Source organism: Triplophysa dalaica, chromosome 14, assembly GCF_015846415.1.
Source record: "Triplophysa dalaica isolate WHDGS20190420 chromosome 14, ASM1584641v1, whole genome shotgun sequence".
Classification (NCBI taxonomy): domain Eukaryota; kingdom Metazoa; phylum Chordata; class Actinopteri; order Cypriniformes; family Nemacheilidae; genus Triplophysa; species Triplophysa dalaica.
In genome coordinates this window covers 16,375,828-16,394,967 of record NC_079555.1, presented here as the reverse complement: position 1 = coordinate 16,394,967, position 19,140 = coordinate 16,375,828, and the positions used below count along the sequence as shown (strand labels likewise).

Genomic DNA, 19,140 nt, shown 5'->3' with positions numbered 1-19,140 from the left:
GTCGGAACAAAAGATGCATTTATCTAAAAGCGAATGCTCACCCAGACCTGCCTGAAACGCCTTGTGTAACCACGCCCTCATAAATCTATGTCAATTGGTTGTATGATTTGACTAAGACTACCCAAATGTATGCGCAAGTAAGGTGGGCGTACCTGTCCGTACAATTCTTTGGAACCTGATGTTTCAAATATGGTTAGAGGCGTTACATTTCGGTCACACGCTTGCAGAATTCAACCAATCACTACGCACTGTTTAACGGGCCAATCGTAGCACACCTCGCTTTTCAGAGCGATAAACTTTGTAAATAATCTGCACGTTTCAGAGAGGCGGGGCAAAGAGGAGATACAAACATGCACGGTATGTGGAAAATACTGCGTTTTTGAAATTATGTTTTTGTGAAAAACTAACTTTTTCCATGTTTAAAAGCTAAAATCGGATCTCCTGTGCATCTGTCAACTCAGAAAACGTGAAAAAAGACAAATCATTAACTTTTTTGTATTATTTTTTATATTATATCTGTATCGTTCTTATTATAATATTCCCGCCCCTTGTTTTGAAGGTGTACACCCACTGCGCCACCGCCATTGTTGTTTTCGCATGTGTGAAGTTTCAACACCATGGCAAAAGTAGCAAAGCTTAGGAACTGTTCTGTTGTTGGCTGCACAGACCAACACAGAACAATGTTCTCAGCCTCACGGGAGACAATAGAGCAATGGATTAATTTAGTTTTCAAAGCTGCAAATATAGAAAAAAATCACATTATGTGGACCCCATGATTTATACAACACTTCTGTAAAACAAGAAAAAAATTGTGTATATACTTTGCATTACATCTAAAACAAACGATAATATTTTTTTAGCCATGTCATAAGACCCCTTTAAAATGGCAACTAGGTGAGTAAAGGATGACAGAATTGTAATTTTGAATGTAAACTATTCCTATAAGCATGCCATGTATGGTTTGTGTTTGCAAACAAAAAAGATTACAATACTACATGTGTGTCCAATATGTGCTTTTCTCTAATAGTTTGCTTTTACGCAGCAGATGTCTCACAACAGAACTACTTTTGTGCCGTGTCAAAATAAAAATATTTCCGTAACGCACAGTCAAGCAGATGTCAGTTTTAGACTTGAACAATGAAACAAAAGAATGAACCAGAGCATGGATGTTAATAATTCAATCTAAATATAAAAATATTTTTAACTGTTTTAATGTTAGGGGCTGTCTACTCCATACGACAACGATTTCTACTAAAAATTTAGTTTGTTTACACGACTATGGAACTTTGGGTTTCAAAGTGCCCCTTTTTTTAAGATAAAGCAGTTCTCACTCCGTGTAAACAGTAGAAACTAAAAACTCTGCCATCCACATGCATACAGTATATCGATGTTGTGTGAACGTACTAGAGCACCAATAAAGACCACTTTTGTTGTTCAGTCAGTTGCATTCTGCCGTTTTTAACTTACAAAAGTGTTCTATACCCCAAAGTTAGTCCAGATTACTAAAACAAAATCTAAAAATATTATTTTTGTTCATTGAAATCAAATCAAACATCGGCCTGAATATTATTCGAAACGTAAACTAACCCAAATTTGAAATGATGCCTAAGAAAAAAATTATATATATTAACTTACCATAAAAACGAAACTAACTTAATAAAACCTATACAACAAAAAGTAATTAGATAATAATGTCAATTTTTCTGGACGTTAGTGCTGCAGTATTCTTGAAGTACATATGGTGACCACCCTTGTACCTCCACAGTACTTATGTAAGGATCAATAATATCTTCATCCATGCTGACCAGGTGTATCCCATCTTGAGAATACCTGTAAATATTCAATCAAATGGAAAAATTCTTCCCATTTGACATGTCATGATAAATATTAATCGATTTCATTTCATGCTAGCTCAACACAACATTCCAAACGCATCAGATATCCATTATAACTGATGGATGATAAATTCCCCAGATCATTTTTTCCAACCTCATCCAAAACAACAAAACACTTGAATGGACAGTTAAACAGAAACACAACACAATCCATAACCCCTCTCCTTACGGCCACCATAAGAAAGACTTAATGAATACCCATTTTGTGTGTGTGTGTTTGTGTGTGCGCTCGTACACGTGTTTTGCGGTACCGACGTCTTCGTAGCAGTCCATTTCGCTCAACTTCCTGCTGAGACCCATCCCAGCATGCTCCGGCCCAGCCACGACTGGCAGGCTCCATGGCAACCCCAGAGGTCAGGGGTCATGGGGAGAGGTTGCTTTTATCTGCTAATGAGGTCGGTACCTAGGGCTCCAGTGTCTCTTCCTCAGTCTGCGCCTCTTTCCACACTCCGCGGCGAGCGGGGGGCAGCGGCGATGTAAAAGAACGGGCTTGACACGAATTCCATCCGTCCGCGGAATGGAGGGATCGGAACGGAGGGGGGACTGGTCCCGAGAAGGGAAAACAAAAGCTGCAGAAATTGCAGTCAGTCCCCCGGAGGCTCTTCTTGCTGTGTTTAACGTCTTCACATGCTAATATGCCCCGATCAGCCAGTTAGGAGATCTGATAGATTGTCAAAGGTCTCAAAGAGCCGATCGGCTACAGTGACTGTGATGCAGAGCGCAGCGGTGCTCCTGCCGAGGAGGTTGTGACCTCTCACGGTGTCTGTAGCACAAACATCTATCTCCAAATAGAAACACGCTTGTTTGCGCTCAGTATGTTTTTAACAATGACACGAGAAGAACTTCGCTCATCTTTGGATACGTCTTGTTTGATGCTAAACGTTGTGTTCGACTTACCGCTTGAATAGCAGCCAAAAGCACATTGCTTGGAATGTTGAGTTTTTCAATGCGTGTATGACTAGCATGCTATGCTAGTGCTCATTTCTAATGTTAATTTTAACCATACTTATGTAGCTTTTAGGCCTCTATGTTAATGTTACTGAAACCCAGATAGCAAAGATGATTGATTTAATGTTAAATTAACATTGACTCAACATTTAATCAATAACTTTTGCTATCTGGGTAGCAAGTAAAACGCACCCTTTCGTCTTTTTGTTTTGAGGTAAGTACTTCATAAACTTCATAAACCACATTGACGGGTTTTGTGATCTTCAAACCTAACACACCCACCCGAACGCCCATATCATGTTCAACAGGCCTGAGAAAACAGTCCATTAACTCCTGATTTAGCTTAAGTGTCATGTAGTCGCTTTTGTATACAAGTGACAATCTCTGAATGGACATCACAACCCACCATACACTATACTCAGCACCCACACACCCCTCTCTCTCTCTCTCTCTCTCGCTCTCGCTCTCTCAATCACTCTCTTTCTGAGAAGAGAGCGTGAAAAGGTTTTCTGTCACATGTGTCCGGCCAGCGAGGCTTTTGTCTAGAGACCAGGCTGTTTGTTAAGTCTTTAAGCAAGTGGCCTGCCTCACATATTGAAAGAGGGGCGAGGAAGATAGAAATAAACAAAGAGAGAGAAAGGGGGGAAGTAGGGAAACCAGTTAAAAAAAAATACAATGGACCGTCTCGTGAGATTATCAGCTGCAAGTGCTGTTGCTGTGGGAAATGATAATCACGAAACATGATTTATTAACAAAAACTGGATGTTGATAGGCCAACACATGCCTTTTGGTTACATCACCTCATTAATATGCATGAGCCAAGGCTAATGTGGTTTATATCACACACACACACACACATTCTTTTCATCTTGCTTTTCATATTTCAATACGTCCATTAGGGGGACAGTTCACCCAATATTCTGTCATCATTTACTCACCCTAGTGTCACTTCAAAACTGTACGACTTTCTTTCTGCTGCAGAACACAAAAGATATTTTGAGGAATGTTGGTAACCAAACAACATTGGCACCCATTGACTTCCATTGTATTGACACCAAACCACGGCGACATTTCTCAAAATAACTTCTAATAAATGTAAATGTAAATGATGTCAGAATGTTCTTTTTTGGGAACTCTCTGATACAAGCAGCAGAAAACACGGGTCCAGCAGAATGATGTGACATGTATCAGCATCGCTGATGTAAGGCAGAAGTTCAAAGGTCATTATGGAAATTGCTTTTGCCTGCAGCCTTTAAGTTCAATAAGACTTATTTACAAAAACAGGAAACCGTGTGTTTTGTAATGATTGAAACCACATTTATTCTCTCTTCCTAAACACCCTTAAAGAAAATGCAAACACACAAATATGCATACGAACACACACAAACACACAAATTGCAACTTTAGATTCATAAAGGCTTGTAGTCATCACCACAAAGAAAAAATATAATACTGAATGCACACAAACATGTAAATATCTACGATACAAACATTAGATGGCCACAATGGAAAACAATGTATAAAGGATACAGCCTATCCCAGAATTTTTTGAAACAAGTGTAAAGATTCAAGCTCGTCCACAAACATCTGCTCTTAAAAGTTTACCAGTCATAACTGATCAAATGCAATCATCATTTGGCGTGAGGTATTTCTATTTTACACCCTCTATAAAACTACATTCCAGCAAGATTCCATTACAAACTCCAAAAATGATTCTGCTCAAAATCCAATCACGTCGAACACACAGACACACACACACACACACAGCTGTGTGCATACGAGCGTACTGCACATTTGGAAATTGATTCATCCCGACGTCCTTGAGTAGATCTCATCATAAAAATGAATGATTTTAGTATGGAAGCAGCAGACGCGCCATTTGATTAGACTTTATCTCAAGTGCCATCAAAGATGGACTTTTCTAAACTTCACTGTCGTCACCTTCACATCCTGAAATACTGAAAGAGCTGCATTCAGAGCATTATTAAACCAGACCTCTTCAGTGAGGCCTACCGCATCCACCCAGAACATCTCCACACCCCTCAGAAGCCCTTAGCAACACCATAGCAACCAGTCAGCAACATGGTATGTGAATTTGTAGGCATTTTCAGAAAATTTTAAGTAAAAACCTGTTTCTACCATCGTGAATCAAGCAAAAACCGTCGGCCTTCCCGAGTGTAGTCAGCATCTGCCAGCTTGTTCTCATCTTTTACAAGGCCTGATCTCACCGCACAGCTATGGCACACCAAATTTTTCTCTCCCAGCCTGTTACATATAAGAGATTCTTTCGCTATCTGCCTCACCGCCCCAAGTTTCCTAACAGTCCTGCTGTGTCAAATTAGACTGTATTGACATCTGGCATGTGAATGAATGAAGGATAACCGAGAGGGGGAAAATGCCAGACATTTATTATTTGCATTGTTTCCACGCTTTAATAATGAAGGAGTGAAAGATCGTGCGGTGCGGAGCGACCAAGCACTTTTGTTGTTTACGACAAAATGATCCCAATCTTCACACTTCTCACACACCCCCCCTCTCCTTCGTTCTTTCTAGACTGTGTGTGTGTGTGTGTGTGTGTGTGTGTGCGCATGTAAGGTGTTGTGACAACTCCTATCCCAGAATGCTTAAGCACACATTCCATTCCTCGCAGCGGTCCCCGGGTACGGCCCACCCTTTTCAATTAGAGCCACAGTCGGAGAGAGACCAACAGGTGCAGAGGCCACAAAACAAGATGAATTAGGCACCAGGCCAATGAAACACGTACAATTACACACACACATAATGAGTTCACACAATTTGGACATATTTCTCACTGGTTAAGCTGCGGTTTTGAGGTTACGGCGGTGAGACTTTCTGCCCTTCTGTTTCACATTCTTGAGACACATTAGCTCTGTTGTAATAGAATCTAGGAAGCCCAGACTGCATTTTCCTGAGATCCCTACACACACAACAAAGTTACATGAGTCAAAATGAGTGTTAAAGGGATAGTTCACCCAAAAAGTTCTGTCATGATCATAATTTAATCACCCTCGAGGTGTTGCAAACTTGTATACATTTCTTTGTTCGGTTGAACACAAAGAAAGATATTTGGAAGAACGCTACCAATTTTCAGTTTAGTGACATCATTGACTATCATAGTAAAAAATGCCCCAGAACCGTTTGCTTTCCTAAATTCCTCAAAATGTCTTATTTTGTGTTAAGAACAGAACAGAATCAATATTTTTTCTACTATGGTAATGAATGATGTCCCAGAACGGAAAATAGGTAGCATTTTTCCAAATATCTTTCTTTGTGTTCAACAGAACAAAGACATTTATACAAGTTTGCAACAACTTGAGGATGAATAAATGATGACGATATTTTGAATGAAACCAAAAAACTTGCATTTATTTATGAAACTAAAATTTAAACAAATATATTTGCAAAAAGCTAACATTTTTAATAACATTTGTTAAAAAATTCACAACATTCAAGGATTACCTGAATCTTCTATATGTAAATTAATACAAATTTAATAGATTTGTCACACTTTTGTGTGTCACTACACACAAATAAAACTATTTAACATTAAGAAATAAGAATTCTTTACCTTAAGAGAAATCTTTGTAAAGCAAAATTTATTAAAAATTAAAACATTATATGACGCAGGTTACATGTTGGCAGCTCAACCAACAGAACTAAACAAACGTTATATATTGTCATATATTGTAAAATAATCGGCATAGCAAAATTAAAAACTTAAATTTTGTGCGTAAATTATATTGCGTTATAATGCCTATATATATTGTTACACCCCTAAAAATATAGTTTTGTCTTACAATAAATGTTTCATGGCAATTCATAACTGAATTACGCTGTAGCTATTTTATATGAATTTGTATATATCTTGTTTTAGTATGATCTCCAGTGATGGATAGCTATCACTGTAAAAATAATTACACGCGCCTGGTCCAATTTATTTTATATAAAATTCATATCAGTATTAATGTATATGAATATTTTATTAAAACTACTCAACAGTTATTGATTCTTTGCGGAGGTCCACTGGAACTTTAGCTTGGGGAACATAACGTTTGTTTATGTTGTTGCAGCTGAAACTGTGTATAGAGTCAGGTCTCAATGTCAGGACTTGTGTTCTCCAAATCAGTCACTTCCACAAAGATGCAAACGCTGCCTTAGAAGGCAGCTGTCTATGTATACATAAGACAGCAAGACAGCTCCCTGAGTTTTGGAATGGCGCTCCTGTCAGACAGATTTCTGCGTAGCTCAGCACTGACTGGATAAATAAACTTGATCTCATCCTCTGTTCGTCATCCAACCCCACTAAATGCCTACACTGGTGTATGTCCTGTCAACTTTTCACGCACACATTATGAGATCAGTAGTCGATCAATCTGTCTTTCCCATCTGTCATTCACTTCTGACCAAACTTTCTCGGATCAGAGCAGACTGACACAAATCCACTGAACGGTTGCATGTGGTTGGATCAGAGCCGGCGGAGGGAAAGGCAATTGAATTTTGATCAAAAGAGTTCACCGGTTCCGAGAAATCCAGAGGGTACCTTAGTGTTTAGTAATAACAGATAACAGGTTTCTGGCAATGACCCTTAAAGAAAAAAATGATTTAGACAATCATATAAACTATAATCATATAAACTATAAAACCTGAAGAAATGTTGAAATCAAATTTTAAAGAGAGATTCACCGATGTCATGATAACTATAACTATTTTTATATTTGACCAAAAATACATTAAAAAAGAAACGGGAGTAGTTTTACTATTTTTCACTACACATAAATGCAGTTCCTGGAGAATCCCTGTCCTGCAGAGTTTAATAAAGTCTGACACATGTGAATTAAAGGGATAGTTTGCCTAAAAATCAAAATGTATAATTTGTTCCCCCCCAAAATTCTTAGTGGTTTTGTATTCATACAATGGAGTTCAATGATGTTGTTTCGTAACTAATATTTTTCAAAAATATATTTTGTGTTCTGCATAAGTAAGAAAGTCATACAGATCTGAAACGAAACGAGGATGATTAAATTATGAAAGAATAGTCATTCTTGGCATAGGGCCTACGGTGTTTTTAAGAAATCAAACACCACACAGTAAACTATGGTTAAATTCCTAGATAAAGTGTTTTTGAACCTTACTATAGTAAATAAAGTATACTACAGTATTTACTATACCTTATTAACCTATTACCATATAATACTAAAGTATATTGTATTACTATAATAAACTGTGATCTACTCCAATGCATTGCAGTTTACTATAGTAAATAAATAATAAAGTATATAGGCTTACTATAATAGCCTACTACTGCTGTATTTTACAGTATTTTAAAGTATATCGACTTAACTGCAATTTAATAAGAATTCCTATATCCAAAAATGTGCAAAACAGTAGAAAGTAGGACAGAGTAACGCCAGAGCTTATGATGCACATACAAAAATGTTTCATCTCTTTTAAAACTGCTAACGCTTAAACGCAAACTGTGAGCACGGGGGAATCTGCGATTAAAATCATCTTTTATGAACTGATAGTGTGACTTGAACACAATTTACCACTTAACCAGAATACACTCGATCGTCACAAACGAATTAAGTTACTACCAGTGCGTGTATGTATGCAGCCTGCTGCCTGGCCGAGGACTTGTTGACGTTACCTTTCATTTTTGGTTGTAATGCGCCATCATGTGGTCATTTATGGCATAACACCACAGACGAAATATTTCTGTATCACATTCATTATTTTTTCATTGATAACGAAAGACTATCATGGCTTGTATAAAACATTAAAAACAAATATGTAAATACAGAATATAGAAATATAGAAACGGTACGAGTAAAAGCTGGTGCGCACGCGCCTAGTCCAAAGTTATAACTTCCGGTCAGATTTGGTTTTTACTATAACTATTTATTTTAAATTTATTCAGAATAATTATAATTAATATGAATGTTTTCATGTATATAAATTGTTTTAAATGAAATGAAAACGACTCAACAGTTATTGATTCCTTGCGGTCTAGCGAAAGTTAAGTTTGGGCCACGTAACGTTTGTATTGTCCCGGAAACAGGCAAAATGTAGAGAAAGGCGATCAAGAAATCAAGGCAATCATTTCCACAAGCTAATTTTCATGATCAAAATGTATGTAGTTATATCTGTTTATATCTACGTCTGTTTATTCATATTTTACATGCTTTTGTATTACCATTTTGTATCATCATCTACAATGCCCTAAAGTGAGACACTGCCTAATGTGGGACATTTAAGGTGTAATGTTTGTTGCTCCCCCCCTAAATAAATGAATGAAAGTGAAACTATTGGTTAGTCAAAGCTAGGGTGTCTTGTGGTCAAAATCACATGACTTCAAAGATGTCCAGTCATATTTTTATTTACTCAAACCTGTACAACTTTCTTTCTTCTGCAGAACACAAAAGTATATTTTAAAGAATGTTGTTAACAACCCTATGCATGTTGTTGTAGCCTATTTGTTTGTTAAGTAAAGTGAAAAAAATAAGAGATCAGTAAAGAAATTTTGAATGTGTGTTTTCTGTCTTTTTTACATAAAAATGTAGGCTACTTAAATAAATAAAAAGTTATTTTGGATTCAACGACGCATTTGAAAAATATATTTTTTTGCACAATTTGCAGTTACAATTTTTGCAATTACATATATATACATATACTCACTACATTTCAGTGTATTATTTTATTAATCATAAAATATACATATAAGCGCATGATTCATTACACCTGCTCAACAGGCCATATCAAAAATACTTTGTGTACATAACTTAAATATTTGTATACATTTAATTCACATTGTTTAGTATATGTGGGGGTGAAACACACACACTGTACTTTCTTGAAAGTTCTATGTAAAACTTCAGTGACCTCCTTCTGTCAAACTAACGGTGACGACCTCCTTCTCTTCGCCCCACACAGGAGATGGAAGGGAGACAGTTTGGAGTGGGATTTCTGTGTGGATTCTGAATCAGTTTCTGGGTCATGGTGTGTTTGTTTTGGTTCTGATACAGCAGTGTAAACTGGGACTGCAGGCAGAGATAATCGATGAGAGGCTTGTGAGTGAGCCAAACCTGTCTTCTCTTCAGATGCATTCAAACCCCTCAAGTGAATCACAAAATTGGACGTCTGCTGTTCCAGAGATGCAAAATCCTCATGGATCTCCGAAAACTGCCAACAGATAAAGATACAGTGATACAGTGGACAAATCAAATCATTAAAAACTAAACTTTTTCGCTCTCTGGTTTAAATTAAGAAATATATTTTTGATTTTAACCAAATTAAGTGTCTAGTACGTATTTATCAGAGTGTGTGTTGTGTGATCTGCGAATTGCTGCTCACCAGATCAGTGTTGGATTGTAATAAATGTTTGGTCCATGCAGAATCAACTGTGGTAGTCACAGTCTCAGACAGACCCTGCTGACTGCTGCGAAGTCCCTGAGAAAGAGCAAACAATAAAAGCCCAACTTATTGTATTACTGCTTTAAGGCACAGGTCAAAGTTTAGTGTCACTTATTTATTCTTCATTCATATTTTTATTCACACTCTACAGAACTTAATAGAATGGACATCTATACAATGTAACCGCGGATTGTATAGATGCTAACGCTGTAACGGAAAAAAATCCTGATTGAACTTTTTTATATTTATGCATGTTTAACCTTGCCACCCTTTGCCTAGTAAATTGCTGCTGTCCTTCTGGAACCTTGTATCTCCATTTTTCCTGATTTTTTTTTACCATAAATCATTCTTTTTTAGTCACCCTTTATGTTGTCAATGGGTTTTTCAAATATCTAACCAATAAATAGTATTAAAAGTGCTTGTCAACTTTGGCAACACAGTATTGTAATAATATCAAAAGTGCTTTTCATATTTTCATATCTGAAAAACAGCGAATTTGGACATACAAGGGTTTGAAGAACATTGCCGATTTGTAAAAATGTACGGTATATTCTTGCCATTTTAACCTGGGATGGATGAGAACCGCATTAAATGAGTTTCCATCAAATATGGGCTCTAACTGCCTTTTTAAAATATAAATACACTTTTTACTTTGTTTAAAATATGTATCCACACACCTTCAGATCACAAGGTTTTTGACTGACAAAAGATATTTCAGTTAAGTGACTAAACTTAACCGATCTGTTTGCTGTAGTAGTGTTTTAAAATTCTAAAAGTGTCCTCAAAAATATAGCAAAATCTTTATTGTATAATTTCTCGGACTCAAGGATCTGAACCAATCTTTTCTCTAACTATTTAAGCATAGCCAACATTGTTTGTGCTCCTGATTAGAATGAAAACTCAAATCACATTTGCTGAGAGATTTTAAGGTGTCATACGGCATGAACACGTGTTTTTCTGTGTCTTTGCTGTGTTATAAATTGCTCGTGCATTTATTAGACACGTAAAATTGCAAAAATTAAAAAGATCCTTTCTTTCTAAAAGTGAATGCTCACCCAGACCTGCCTGAAACACCTTGTGTAACGTCAGTGGTGTGATTTGACCAAAACCATCCAAATGTATACGCAAGTTGGGCTTACCTGTCCGTACAATTGCTTTGAAACCTGATGTTGCAAATATGGTAAGAGGCGTTACATCTCCCTCAAACACTTGCAGTAGCTATTCGACCTATCACTACGACTGGTTTACTTGCCAATAATAGCACACCCCGCTTTTCAGAGCGATGAGCTTTGTAAAAAATCTGCACGTTTCAAGAAGAGGCGGGGCAAAGAGGAGATACAAACATGCACAGTATATGGAAAATACAGCGTTTTTAACCTTAATTCATGCATACACGTTGCATTACATCTTAAACAAACGATATATTTGCTTTGGCCCTGTCATATGACCCCATTAAAATATACCATAAGATGGGGAAAGACCTGCATTGACAAATCATCATGAAAAATGGGGAAAGACATAGGGTTGAGCTATTTTGACTCAGTCCAGTAAACACCTAATATCATTGCAACCATTTAGAACATACTAGACACCACCCACAACGTCCTTTTGTTGTAAGTGAGTGGTGCATGAAGTATTATCTCTTGCTACAATTACATTTCAGGTTAAGCCTGCATTCGTTTCAAAAGTCAAACTCATGTGTGGGTACAGTATGTGTGGATTTACCTGTAAAAGCTGCATACTAGTTTCCAGCTGCATCCGGCACTGCTGAACTTTACTTTTGAATTGTCCAATCTCAGTCAATAGATTCTGAAACACACACACATATACATATAAAACTGTAAACATTCATCACAAAGGACTACAATGATGTTTTAGATGTTGAGAGGCCGGTTGAAGCATCAGTTCTTTTACCTCAGTGTCCGTGAGGACAGCATGCAGGTCATTCACGTCCTGTTTGCTGTCGGGTCTCAGGGTAACTCTGGTGTGTAAGTTCTCCAGAAGCGCCCAGTGTTTCTGCAAACCAGTCTGAACTTCACACACACTCGATTCACTCTCACGCTGGACCTGCAGCAGAGAACGCAGATCCCTCACCCTGACACACACAGATAGACAGAGAGAGACAGAGACAGAGACAGAGAGATGGCCATTATTATCATGAATTAGGAAACTCAAAAACAACAACAAAGAACAAAGAACAATGCAATGCTATCAGGCTCTAAAAAGAAGAAACACTATAGTAACAGAGAGAGTCACCTTGACAGAGTTCAAACACAAGCAATACAAAGAAACAGATGCTTAGGAAAAGATCAATAACAATATGTATATAAAAAGATCAATATTTGAAAATTGGCTGAAAACTTCCCTTCTCATGAAACACAGTTAAAGGTTTTATTGCATATTATTGCTAGTAAGTTTTATTTAATGTAAATGAAAAACTCTGAGGAACAGAAATGCAGTCCATTTAAAATCTCACAAGTGTTTAAATGTTGATCCTCATAAAAGAGCAACCTATGGAGCAGACTGTACTTATCTACCTCATATTTAAATGTAGAATGGCATTTTATGTCTATATACATACATGTTTTACCCTAATAACCCCCTAATCTTTTGCATTTAACTGTGTGCCAATAAAACTAAAAACGAATTAACATACATGGTGTCTGTCTGACATCATGCCCTGCAGGGTGCGAGACGTTCTTAGGTGGAATTTATTACAACACTTCACCAGCCAAACACAAATACCTGAAGACACGTAATGAAATAACTCAGGGGCGGGACAGTTTGTTGTTAATGTGGGTAAATATTTGCTTCCTGTCACCTCTGGAATGCAAATCAGGTGCATCGGCTGCAGAGGTGGGTAGTAACGAGTTACATTTACTCCGTTACATTTACTTGAGTAAGTTTTTGAAAAAATTCTACTTCTAGGAGTAGTTTTAAATCACTATACTTTTTACTTTTACTTGAGTAGATTTGTGAAGAAGAAACTGTACTCTTACTCCGCTACATTAGGCTACAATAAGCTCGTTACTTTTCTTTTGACCTCTTTGATATTCTACGCGTCATTGTTTTATTTTGACAGAGAGTGAGACTTCTGCCAATGGCTCTACCATGTGACTGTGTTTCACCAATCAAACGTAGTTGCGCAGTCTCGTCACGTGACCATACTCAATCTCAGCGGCGTTCGGCGGGACGGGTTAGTTTACAGTCGTAGCAAAACAAAAATATCACAATCAACCATCGGCAATGCAGACACAGGCGAGGAGGAACACTCCTGGCCTCATATTGAAAGCATGTTTACCTTAGTAAAAGTGCGAAACAGCAGCTACATTATGCGGTGTCTTCTGTGTCTCCCAAAACAAACGGACATTTCAGCATTCAACAACTCAACATCTAACTTGAGGAAACATGTAGCGCTAAGTGTTCTAAAATCGTTTTTTTTTTGCTGTGGATAGACGAATGTTTGTCTTTAAAGTTACATATGTTTTAAACATTTCCTATATATATTATGTGTGGAACGGTACGTGTATTTGTATTGAACCGAAATGGTATGGGCGTCACGGTTCGGTGCATATATTTAACTTACACAGAGAATAACTTACACGGTATAAAAATAACGTGGGTTCTTTAGGGACATTTAATCTGTAGTCCCGCCTTAGCTCTGAAGCAGGCTGCGTTTGCATTGCAATGCTTTAGTATGTTGTGTGAGAGAGAAAGAATGGCGAGGGCTCGATCGAAAAGTCACAAAGTGTTTACTTTACTTATTTTCCATCATTTTGTTTATGCAGGACATCATTCAAACTGCAAAGTGTTGAAGTCACACATACTCTATCTCTCTCTCACACACACACATTTTATGAGAGTTTATGGGCTGCCTTGTTCTAGTTCTGTCTGCAAGCCTGGTAAAAAAGTATTAAGGTTTGGAAATTTGTGTTTACTTGTGTTTATTTATTTTTTATTATTTTATTTTTTTTATTTTTTAAGTACTTGAATTTACCTGGATAATTTTAATTTAAGCTATTTTGTAATTAATTCATAAATTTATTTTAATGTATTTTATTGATTTGATGAACTATAATTTGCTTAAACATTATTATTTTGTATTTTTGTCTGTCTGATTGAATGCTTGTTAAAAAAAAAATCAGACGTTACTCGACAGTTACTCAGTACTTGAGTAGTTTTTTAACCAAGCACTTTTTTACTCTTACTCAAGTAATTATTTGGATGACTACTTTTTACTTTTACTTGAGTCATATTATTCTGAAGTAACAGTACTTTTACTTGAGTACAATTTTTGGCTACTCTACCCACCTCTGATCGGCTGTACGGCTCACCTGTCTTGCAGGTAAGAGCTTATATGGTTAACTCTGTCTTTTAGGGGACACTCCTGTTCCTCATCATTGTTGGATGCTTTTTGGAGAGCCCGGGACACTGCCTGAAGGTAAAAAGACATTTAAATAAATAAAAAATTACAACACAATTTGAATTACAAGTGCTCTTTTAAGCAAGACTGCTGCCACATTCCATTAATGCCAGTGCGAAAGAAACTAAGGATGGGCCTACATGAGATCAAATTTGCCATTCACGTGTGACATACCTCTAGTCTGATGAGGAGGTCTCGTATGTGGGACTCGCTGGCGTCTGGAAGGGGCTCATGAAGGAGACAGACCACTATGCCATCTGCTAGAACATTAACCTTTGTTATAAGATGACCCGCATCCTGCTGTGCTGTTATACTGAGACAGAAAAATAAGACGTAATTGACAGAAATTAAAAGAATGTTTGAACACAAGCAAAGGAAGATAATATTGTGTTACAGTAAACGACAGCGGGATGAAAGAAATTTTCCGGCTTCAGATTAAGTTAAATTTTGTCAACAGTATCCGTGACAAGGTGTTGATTTTCACAGACTTTGTCAGTTTGGTATGCTCACGACACATCCGGAAATATCAGAAAATTATGACTGTTAAAGGGACAGTTCACCCAAAAATGTAAAATCTGTCATGATTTATACACCATGAAGTTGTTCCGAACCTGTGTAATTTCTTTGTTCTGATAAACACAAAGAAAGATATTTGGAAAAATGTCAGCAACTGAGATTTCTGGGGCATCATTGACTAGCTTAGTAGGTGAAGATATTGTATAATGTTCTTGTTCTGTTTAACACCTTTCTGAGGCAACTTTGACTCCCATTTTAATTTATTCTGGTAGTCAATGATGTTCCAGAACTCTTAGGTTGCTAACATTGTTCCAAATATCTTTATATAGATTTGGAACAACACAAGGGTGAGTAAATGATGACAGGATTTTCGTTGTAATACTATTTTACAGCTTTATAACTATATGAATTAAATAATACAATTCTTTTGTGAAGTATTAATTTAAGTGGTTTAACACAAGGTTATTGTATTGACTCAAATTTAAATGTTTCCATATATTGAATTTAAATAAAATATTGGCCTAAAAATTATTGGGAAAAGTTAAATTAAATTAAAAATAATTAAAATGAGAAATAAAGTACAATACGTTTTAGGCACTACAATTATAATAATAAATATAAACGAAAAGAAAATTGTATTAAAAATAAATTAATCTTGTATAGCAAAATAAAAATAAACAAATACATAAATGACAGAGGCATAAAACAAAATTGCTTAATTTAATTAAATTTTGATTGAACTAAAACTAACTTTAAAACTAAACATCGAAAAATATAAAAAAAACTAAAGACAAACTATAATAACTACAAAACAATAAAAACCTCACAATTATTATTACTTTTTAAGGTTCTTTCTTGAACAATATACTTGAATTTTATGTGAATAAATTGTTTGTGAATATGGATTTATTTCAATTAGTAATATTATAATATTATTCATTATTTTGTGGTATTTTAAAGCACGTCACAAATACTAATGTTTTAATGTTATAAATGTCTCGACATTCTTTCAACTTGTATTGTTGTATTGAACTCATGATAGTTTCTCTTACCTTGTATGCTGGTTTCCTTGAACTTTCTGCTCTATCGCATCAACCTTCTGCTGGAGCACCTGAGAAATCCACACAACAATAACCAAATATGTACATGTCAGATCTGACGTTAAAGTCATTGGTATTCACATTTTAATTCCCCTGTATCACAGAGAAGAAGGTTTTAACAGAAGTACTTGGCAGACTCACCTGTTTTAGTTCTACTTTATTACTGCGAAGGAACTGGAAAGCTAAGAAACAAAAATATATGACGGCACACAGCAGCGCAGCGAGTAGCAGTTGAGCTCCAGCTTCAGTCAGACAGACAGAGGGGTGCAGAGGAGATTCCTCCAGAAAAACCAACAACACCAAAGCAAAAGGAAACAAACACTGAGGCCTGATTTGCCAATGCAGTCTGTTATAAAGAGGGAGACAGAGAGAGAGAGAATTGTAATGTTGGCTAAAGTCATTTTTTATCACACATATTTACATCTACTTAAAAAAATTAACTGATGTTTTTTCTATTTAAAGCTGCATCCCCTAAAGCAGAGGTATGGGAGGTGCAGGTGGTTTTTTTCTGACCAAAGTCAAGAGTTAAAGGAAAAGTTGATCTCAAAATCAAAATTGTGTAATATTTTACTCATGCACATAACGTTCAAAAAATTTTAAGACCTACCACAAATAACATAAATAAATATATTTTAGGTGACATCCGAGAGATTTCCAGGCCTCCTCATAGATGGCCTGACAACCCAGAGGAGAATATATCGATTAAAGATGTTATTTTGGTTTGTATATCGCACATAAAGTATTCTCATCGCTTATTTTTTTATAAATGAGCCACTATGAGCGGATGAACCAACTTAACAATGTTTTTAGTACTTTTCTGGACCTTGACAACAACTATAACCATGATGTCTATGATGAGGCCTGGAAATCTCTTGGATGTCTCCTTAAACATCTTTATTTGTGTTCCGGAGACGCCTAGAGGTCATAAAACATGTTGAACGACATGTGGGCGAGTAAAAAATAACAAAATTTTGAACAAATCACAAATATTCACTGTAAAAAAATATAATTTGACAGTCTCATATTCTTTTTACAGATGTTTACATATGATGCTAATTAATTTTACCTTTTTATTCAGATTTTTCACAAATATTTGCAAATACGACTAAAAACTTTACTATAGTAAAAATACTACAAATTTACAAGAAAACATGTCATTTCATGTGACAAAACTCTTTTTTTATAGTATTTTACTGGCGCCCCGGCTGCTAGTATATTACAGTTTTTTCCCAGGATTTTATTTCGAGTGTTTTTTTGAGATATGGGAAAAAGCGTCAAATTACAGAAAATGACTGTATATTTACAAGAATGTAAAAATGTAATTTTTTGTGAAAAAACTCTTATTTTATAGTATTTTACTGATGCCCTAGGGCCTAGCTGCTAGTAAATAAAAAAAAATCCCAGGATTTTTTTTCAAGTGTATTTTTGAGATACGGTAAAAAATGTCAAATTATAGAAAAGACTGCAAATTTACAAGAATGTAAAAATGTAATTTCATGTGACAAAACTCTTATTTTGTAGTATTTTACTGGCGCCCATAGCTGCTGTTTTTACAGAATTTGTTGTAGTGTGAAAACTACTACAAATTTACAAGAAAAACAAAATTACGTGACAAACCCGTTGTGCTTGTACTGCTTGTATTAAATATAAACTTACTTTATTCACATATTTTCTTTAATAAAACAAAACTAAATATCGTCAGTCTGTTTCCTTGTCAAGTTATTGAATCTTGATTTAAGAAATTTAAGATATTTGTAGAAAACAAGACCAAAATGCGAAGTAATAATTTTTGTAGTATATAACTGTAGCTAAGAGTGACAAGATTGTAACATCAGTCAGGTAAATGTAAATGTTCCTATACCTGTACTTAACTGCATGTATAGAAGAATGTGTTGTATAAAGTAACGCAGTTGTGAGATCTATCTTCTAAAGCAGGTGTGATGATGTGAGATGATTGAGAATGTTGACATCTCATCTCATCTACTCTCATCGCTCCAAACACTTACCTCATCCATCTCTGCACTCTCTCAGTCTTCTCCTTCACAGTCTCTCTCACACTCATATTATCCAACATCTCTCTCTCCTCCGCTTTTCCATCCTGTTTTCCCCTGCACTGTGCCCAGCTCCGCTCCAGGCAGCTCCACACATCTCCAGAGCTCAGCTGAGGCATGGATCCTCATACACGCTCTGTGTGAACTGTTTGGGTTCCTCCGGTGTCATGGAGGCTGGATACTTGATTTTCCAGTAACACCTGTTGGTCCGGTAGGTTTAATTCATGACCATGTAATGTGTTGTGTTTTCCGTGTTGAGTTGTAAGAAGGGAATGTTAGGAATGCCGTACAGTGAGCAAGGTTTAGGCACTGCCCAACCCAGACCTGTGCCAGCTCTCACCACTCCCTGTTCAAATACATATACAAAAATAGACACAATACAGCTCATTCACATTGATTAAAGCAATAGTATTCAAACACTCAGTGAATTCTACAAATATAGACAAAATGCAGAAGTTTATTTAAAATAGCAGTTCCGTCAATAAAGTAAATTCTGTTCATATTTTCTCATATTTACTCAATGTATGAAGAATAGCTTTAACTTTGTCATAAAAAGAAAGTAAATAGACGGCTGTCAAGCTATAAGATGACAAGGTGTTATAAAAATAGTCTATATGGTGCTATTTTGTGTGATTTCAAAAGCAATACGTTGTTTTTAAGAGTTACATGTAACTGTATACAGCATTGTTGTTAGCTTTGTAAGTATCGATTTACTGCCATCTGGCGTTGCGTGGTGGAACTACAAGTCACATACATGAAGCGTATTCATATCAAGG

At 36.2% G+C, this 19,140-nt stretch overlaps 1 protein-coding gene across 1 annotated transcript; it reads right to left on the bottom strand.

The window, feature by feature from the left end:
- Positions 1-9,543: 9,543 nt before the first annotated feature.
- Positions 9,544-18,555, bottom strand: si:ch211-151h10.2 (uncharacterized protein LOC567699 homolog). Its single transcript, XM_056766275.1, has 9 exons — positions 18,320-18,555; positions 16,455-16,659; positions 16,266-16,324; positions 14,872-15,010; positions 14,609-14,709; positions 12,189-12,369; positions 12,000-12,083; positions 10,215-10,310; positions 9,544-10,043 (listed from the first exon to the last, which is right to left on the bottom strand). The coding sequence occupies exons 1-9, from the start codon at positions 18,481-18,483 to the stop codon at positions 9,753-9,755; spliced, it is 1,320 nt and encodes a 439-aa protein (XP_056622253.1). The 5' UTR covers positions 18,484-18,555; the 3' UTR covers positions 9,544-9,752.
- Positions 18,556-19,140: the final 585 nt, after the last annotated feature.